This window comes from Leopardus geoffroyi, chromosome A3 (assembly GCF_018350155.1).
Source record: "Leopardus geoffroyi isolate Oge1 chromosome A3, O.geoffroyi_Oge1_pat1.0, whole genome shotgun sequence".
Lineage (NCBI taxonomy): Eukaryota > Metazoa > Chordata > Mammalia > Carnivora > Felidae > Leopardus > Leopardus geoffroyi.
In genome coordinates, this window is record NC_059336.1 from 140,075,333 (window position 1) to 140,082,210 (window position 6,878).

Below are 6,878 nucleotides of genomic sequence, written 5' to 3' on the forward strand. Positions count from 1 at the left end.
TCGCCCCCCGGTTCTCGAGAGCGCCACTGGGTTGAAGGTCTGAGAACTAAAGACGCTCTCGTCCCCTCTCGCCTCTCGGCCCTCTTGGGAAAACACTCTGGGAGCCTAGTTACAATTTCAACATTGGATTTAAAGCCACAGAAAACCGCGAGATGTGGACCTGGCACCGGGCACGGGAGATATCGCGAGATAGCTGGGTCCGAGCAGATTTCGCGACAAGTGGAAATCCCGCGAGAGGGGACGCCGGAGGCGTTCCCTGTGGTAACCGACTGGGGTGGGGACAGGAGACGGTGGTGGTGAGGGTGGGCCTTTCCGGGGACGATGCCTTCCGCCTTCTCGGTCAGCTCTTTCCCCGTCAGCATTCCCGCCGTGATCACGGTAACTCGCTGCCTTCTTGGTCGCCAGCTTGGGTGACGGTTGGTGGGGGGGGGGGGGGAGGGGGGCAGTCCGGGTTTGTTCGCATCCGCCACGGACGCCGACGACACCGGATGGGGTGGGGGCGGGGCCTGGTGGTGGGAGGACCGATCCTGGGCGGGGCCTGGTGGTGGGCGGGACGTTTCGGGGCGGACCTGGCGGGGACTCTTGGGCCGCCCTGGGCTCTAGGTGTGGACGCACCGCGGGTACAGGTGGTGGGGGGACCGCTCCCCAGCGCAGTGGGAGCTCCAGGTGCTGCTCTTGCGCTGTTCTGGACCCCCCCCCCCCTCGCTCCCTTCCCTTTGCCCCCTCCGCACATTGATGGGGACGGGTAGCTTGTGAGCAGTTTACCCTCCGGGGCGTGCAGAAGCGGCAGGGGACACTTAGTCCTGAGGGCTCTGCAGTGTCCTGATGCAGTTCCCGGCCTGGTTTGCTGGGGGCGGGGCTAAGGGCAGGGCTTGGGGGTGAGCTTGCAGGGGAGATCTAGACGAAGGGTAAATCCGAGCATGGTTGGGGGGGGATACGAGCATCTGGGGGTGCAGACATGCCCACCCTCCGGTTGAGGAGACCCGACATGTCAGTGCTATTTGGCGGCCTGGCAGAAAGGTCGGAGGAAATCTAGCAAATTGGGACGGCTCAGATTTCCCAAGGCCTTGAGTGCTAGTCTCAGGAACTCTGTTCTTGCTTGTCATGGGACGATGGTCCTTAGAAGCCTTAAAACATGATTTTATTCAGGCCACAGAAGGGGAAATCCGTGGTGCCCCAGTTCTGCGTGCTCAGACATTAAAGCAGTGACATTTCTCTTTAATGTCTGCGGGTGGCTGCGGTGCAGTCGGTTCCCGTCTCCCTCCTCCCCTTCCTTCCCCAACACCTGCTTCTGGGAGGCCTGTGGGGGAAGGCCCTGGACGCCCTGCCCAGCAGCCCCAGGAGCGCTGGCCTCCCTGACCCAGGAGACGCGACGCCGGGCCCCCACGTGAGTTGACGGTGATGAGTTTCTAGCGATGTGTCTTGCAGCAGACGGACTGGGCGGAGCCGTGGCTCATGGGGCTGGCCGTCTTCCACGTGCTGTGTCTGCTGCTCACGTGTCTCTCAGCCCAGAGGTATAAACTACAGGTCGGGCATTTCCTGTGCTTAGGTGAGTAGAATGCACGAATTCTGTGACCCAGATTGCCGTGCGACGTGACCAGGTGCAGGGTGGGACGTGTCAGTAAGAGAGTGTTCTAGGGAGAGAGGGAAGCGGTGCGTTGGCGTCGCAGAAGTCGTCCTGCAGCGCAAGGGATGAGCGGAGGCCCTGCTTCCTGCCGTCACGTGCTGTCACAGGCGTGTGCACCTCTGGGCCCGCACGAGGTGGTGGGCAGCACCGGCTCCGCGACGCAGTTTCCGACGGAGGTGCGTCGCTGCCGCCCGTGATCCGGACGAGGCAGCAAACCAGCGGAGCTGCGGGACGGGGCCTCGTGCGAGGTGCGGGGGCAGCGCGTAGACCGGGGTGTGCAGGGCCTGCAGGAGGGAGCCACGCAGCAGCGGTGCGGCGCGAGGGCCCCGGTGAACTCCCTGCCGCGAGGACAGCTTGTGCACGGGCCCTGGGGCGGGTCCCTCGGAGAAAGACGCCGGCCTGATCGCGGAGCGGACATGGGAGGAAAACTTGGCAACTCAAGAACTGTGTTGGGTTTATTTTTGAGGGTGAAGAGGGGAGGACTTTGCACACGTGGGGGCAACAGACAGTGTTCTATGTGTGTGTACATCTTCTGTGATTCCTTTGACTCTCAGACCCGCACAGATTGATTTTACTCAGGGCGTGTTATTTGCCACATTTTTACAAGTGAGACACGGAGGGGCTCCCTGCCCCCCAGGTCACTCAGCCCCTGGGTGGCACCGCCGAGATTCATTACCTGGTCAGCTGGCAGAGATGGCGTCATTCCGCCGCCTTCCGTGTCTCAGCCTCCCCCCCCCCCCCCTTTTCTCCTTTTCCCTTGGCTTTCTTGATGTGCCGCGTTGGGTCCAATCCGGAGGGAAGAGTCCAGAGGTTCTAAAGCCGTGGTGTCTTCCGTTTTGTGACTTGGGTCAAGGACGGGAAGGTTCTTCCCATTTTAATTTACCTGAGAACTGAAAGCATCAGACTTTGCCGTTTGCCGCGTCCCGCCGTGTAGTTTTCACGCAGGAACGGTGGCAGCACGCGGTGCTGAGCGAGCTCCGGGTCCGGGGTTGAATAGCCGCGTGCTTCTGCGTCCCGCGCTCCGGGACGGTCACGGTCTCTACTCAGGTAGGCTCGGGGGGCATCGGGATTCCTGCTGCGGCCGCCAGAACCTCTGGGCCCGTCTCTAGCCGGCTGTCCCGTGTGTCCCCGCGGGGTGGCAGTGTGACGGTGGAAGGCACCTAGTCTCGCAGCTCTGGGCGTTCTGTGACTGGGTCACCGTGACCGGGTCGTGTCGGAGCGCGGGCGCAGGCGCACGTGTGCGCACGTGGTTTGCAGGGGCAGACCTGCTTCTGGTCTCTGTGCACTGAGACCTTCCCGTGTTTCCGTCAAGGGGAGGTGTCCTGCCTGTAGTGTGCAAGGGTTACGGTCTTACCTCACGCTGTCTCTAAACTAGAAAGGCCACCTCTCATCAAATTCTTGCTATTCTCTTACATTTATGTTAAATATACCATCGTAAACAGCATGTTTAATTCTGTAGAGATTGGTGATCAGTCGTCATCCGGATCCTGACACGTGGTTTCTCTCTCTTCCAGTGATTCTGGTTTATTGTGCCGAGTACATCAACGAAGTAGCAGCAATGAACTGGAGGTAGGCCGACGCCCTGTGCATGTTGACCGTCCTGGGGAGTGGCACTCTAGAGTGGTCTGTGCAGTGGGAGCATTGCACGCCGACCACAAGACTCCGGGAGCCGCAAGAGAAAACAAGTCGCTGAAGGCCCCGGGGGCCCAAGTGCTTCTGCTCCGACAGGTTTAGGTCAGAGGAACGGCTTATCAGACAGTTTAGGATTTGAAGATTGGTCGATACGGTTCATGACAGCGGGCGACAGTTCTAGGGGCTGTTTGAGGTAGCTGTATTTGCAGAGTAGAGAAAGTGGCATTTTAGAGAGAATTCGGTCCATGCGTGGTCAGGGCGGTGGGTGATGTGTTCTGAGACCTCTCTGCCCTCCCTGGACCTGCCGTGTCCTCTCGAGGCCTCGGGATGTCCTCCTGGCATAAACCCCCGGCCGCCCTCCAGTGATCGAAGCTCCACCCCCTTGCCTGTGGCCTCCCTGGAGCCCCACCTCCTCCCTCTCCACCATGGCTCCTGCCAGCCTCTGTTCCCCGGGGTGTGGAGACCCGCGGGGCCTCACCAGCCATCACTGCCCTCTGCTTGTCCTCTGCCCCCGTTTCCGGCTCTCACATCATCCTGCCTGAGTGTCAGGCCCTGTGTCTGGGTGCAGCTCAGCACCGGCATCCACACGTGTGAGCGAGACACAGCTGTGCAAACCAAGGGCCTTCATCTGGGACCCTCACACGTGTGTCTAGATGTGGCTTTCAAACAACGGTCCACAGGCCGTATCTGACCCACTGGTTTTACGTGGCCTGTGAGCTAAAAATGGTCTTGATATTTCTAAGTGCTAAAACATTCACATTTCTTCAGTGTGAAAGAAAAAAAAGAAAAACTATTAGACTCTCAGCAAAAAGGGGTTGAAGACCTTGCCTCTTGGCCCGGGAAGCATGAATGTGTGCCATTTGGCGCTTTCCAGGAAGTTGCGGAAAGCCACCCTAGGTGACCGTGCACGTTCCATCCCACCTGCGTTACACCTGCTGTCTCTCCAGCCCCCACACGTCCTTGCTCGTCGGGTCCTGAGGACCTGGAAGAAGCCTGTGCCTTCAGGGAATGGCTGTGGCCCCAGCACCTGCTCCTGGCTGCCCTCTGAACCCATCTCCTCAGCCAGACGTACTGAGAAAATCCCCACTTTTCAATGTAAAACAGGGCCCCTTGGGCCTCCCCCGTCTGGACCCTTCACGATGAGACTTGGAAGATGGTCACTGTCCCTTTGGGCCCGCTCCCCACCTTGTAGCAGAAACGCTGTTGTTCATGACAGGGTGGGGCGCGTGGGGCCTGGCCCACCGCCAGTCCGCGGGTTACTTGACCTCAGCCTCCCTCCCCCTGAACCACCTGCTGGCGGGTTTCCAGGACACCAGGCTGCCAGTCTCCTCTCTCAGGACGTCCCTCCTTCCGCTCTCTGCCTTCCTCCTGTGCGAGGGCAGCCGCCCCAGCCGCCGGAGGTCTGATGACCATCAGGAGAGCAGTGCTTCACACTCGGCCCCCATCCAGAGCTGACCCCAGGCACGGCGCTCCACTCTGTACTGGCGCTTCTCCTCCCGGTGACTTTGGCCAGAGACCTCACTCGCCACGCAGATTCCTCCCGAGGTCCTTGACCTTGGAAACAAACCACAAGCGCGGCTCTGTCCCTCACCTCCGGCGCCCGCCCCCACGCCTCCCGAGCGGTGGCCTGCTTCCCCAGGCGCCAGCCCCTCCTCGACCTAGGCCTCGGCACAGCCTCGGCACAGCCACGGCCACAGGCTGGCCACGGCTGGGCCCTGGTGGCTCCCCCAGGTCCCTGCTGGAGTGTCGGGAGCCTTCCTGCAGCCCACGTGCAACTCCATGCTCCTTGGCTTCATTTTTGTCCGGAACATCAGTCACACGAGTGCGTTTTGAGTGTCGTCTTATCTGAACCATCTCCCCTATAGTGTAAGCTCTAAGCTCTGCCTCCCCTGTTCTCAACCGTGACGCCAGGGCTGCTGGCCGGCTCCTCCGTGACTCACTGAGCTAACGGGTTGTTAGGTGCTTTATAAACGGTCGTCCTGCATGTCACTGGTGGCCGCAGACGAGCCCCAGGATACAACCAGCCTCTGCCTAGGGGCAGCTTGAGGGACCCAGCCTGCTGGTGAGAGTTCGAGCAGAGAGCCGGCTGGCACTGTGTCAGAGTAGCTCTGGAGCTCGTGCAGCCTGTGACGCCTTTTGGCCCACGGAAGGCACAGCACGTCCCAGGTGACGTCAAACTCGCCGTTAACCAGAGCGCACAAGTGTTTACTTTGCCCGGCAGATCCGAGGGTTGATTGCTGTTGCCCCCACCGCCCTCTTCCCCAGGCCCCGGGGCTCCTGCCTTCTTCGCCGTGGGCCTGCTGCATGTTCCCTGATGGGGCCCAGTAGGAGCGAGCTGGGAAGGGCTGAGGGTGGGTTCGGTTGTGGGGCAGGCGGTGGAGCCTTAGTCGACGTAAGAGGCTCTCCAGGAGCCTTACGTTAGGGAATATCGCTAAGGACGTTGTTCCGTTATGCCAAGTAACTTTAAATTTCTTCCTGAAACAGGTCATTTTCAAAATACCAGTATTTCGATTCACGGGGGATGTTCATTTCTCTAGTGTTTTCAGCACCGCTGCTGCTCAATGCCATGATCATTGTGGTATGTGTGTTACAGCTTTCTGAGTTCTAGTGTTGTTGATGGATGTGTGTTTTCCAATTCTAAACGTGTCTCAAAATCATTGTTTTTAGATTATGTGGGTCCGAAAGACTTTGAATGTAATGACTGACCTGAAAACGTTACAGGAGAAGAGAAGAGGAAGGAAAAAAAAAGAAGAGTAACACTGGAACAGTTGTGTTGGTTTTCTTATGGACGATGTTTTCCTCTGTTGTGTCAAGGGTTAAAGTGCGCATCGGAGGCGTCCTTACTCGGCCACTCACGTTTGTGCAGAGGGTTCTTTTATCGTGACATCCGTGTTGTAGGGCACACTTTAAAACTGGTTTTTAGGGGCGCCTGGGTGGCGCAGTCGGTTAAGCGTCCGACTTCGGCCAGGTAACGATCTCGCGGTCCGTGAGTTCGAGCCCCGCGTCGGGCTCTGGGCTGATGGCTCAGAGCCTGGAGCCTGTTTCTGATTCTGTGTCTCCCTCTCTCTCTGCCCCTCCCCCGTTCATGCTCTGTCTCTCTCTGTCCCAAAAATAAATAAACGTTGAAAAAAAAAATTAAAAACAAAACAAAACAGGTTTTTAAAATAAACACTAGTCTCCTGTTCCATCTGGGTGTTAGTTAGCCCTGGATCGACCCAGGATGTTGGTGTCTTCCTGTTAAAGTGTGTAAATCAGTAGTGTCTGTGCATAGTTCGCCGAGTTGTCACCTGTACGATTAGCATTCATTGTAAAGCGTTGAAGCAACGTACACATTTTGAAGCAAATGATAAACGGTGCTGTCCGTGCAACGGCACCATCACCGCCTGCATGCGCTGCTTCCCAGGCTGCGGCCCAGCTGGTTCTCCGCGGAGGGGATGTGGCAAAGTTGGTGACATTCTGGGTTGTCATTGGAGGGCTGGAGCCCAGGGTGGTCCCGAGCTAGGGATGATCTGACCCGGCACGTTAGCAGTGCCAGGATTGAGAAGCCCTGGGCCGGAGCAGTCTATATGTGAGACCCTGGGAGCACGGTCCTGAAAAGAGTCAGGCTTGTGAGCACAGG

General features: G+C 58.6%; 1 protein-coding gene across 2 annotated transcripts; it reads left to right on the top strand.

The window, feature by feature from the left end:
- The first annotated feature begins 224 nt into the window (after positions 1 to 224).
- On the top strand, positions 225 to 6,446 carry TMEM18 (transmembrane protein 18). Of its 2 annotated transcripts, none has more exons than XM_045447899.1 (6): positions 225 to 378; positions 1,432 to 1,549; positions 3,142 to 3,196; positions 5,744 to 5,837; positions 5,927 to 6,174; positions 6,415 to 6,446. In XM_045447899.1, the coding sequence occupies exons 1-5, from the start codon at positions 322 to 324 to the stop codon at positions 6,014 to 6,016; spliced, it is 414 nt and encodes a 137-aa protein (XP_045303855.1). In that variant the 5' UTR covers positions 225 to 321; the 3' UTR covers positions 6,017 to 6,174; positions 6,415 to 6,446. The 2 variants fall into 2 exon arrangements, with proteins under 2 accessions (XP_045303855.1, XP_045303854.1); XM_045447898.1 differs by having other exon boundaries at positions 231 to 378; positions 1,429 to 1,549.
- Positions 6,447 to 6,878: the final 432 nt, after the last annotated feature.

Bases quoted from the DNA above. Each gene is read 5' to 3' on its own strand.
- TMEM18 (XM_045447898.1), top strand. From the start codon at position 322: ATGCCTTCCGCCTTCTCGGTCAGCTCTTTCCCCGTCAGCATTCCCGCC. The intron at 3,197-5,743 runs GTAGGCCGACGC...TTCCTGAAACAG, and splicing joins GTAGCAGCAATGAACTGGAG to GTCATTTTCAAAATACCAGT. The intron at 5,838-5,926 runs GTATGTGTGTTA...CATTGTTTTTAG, and splicing joins TCAATGCCATGATCATTGTG to ATTATGTGGGTCCGAAAGAC.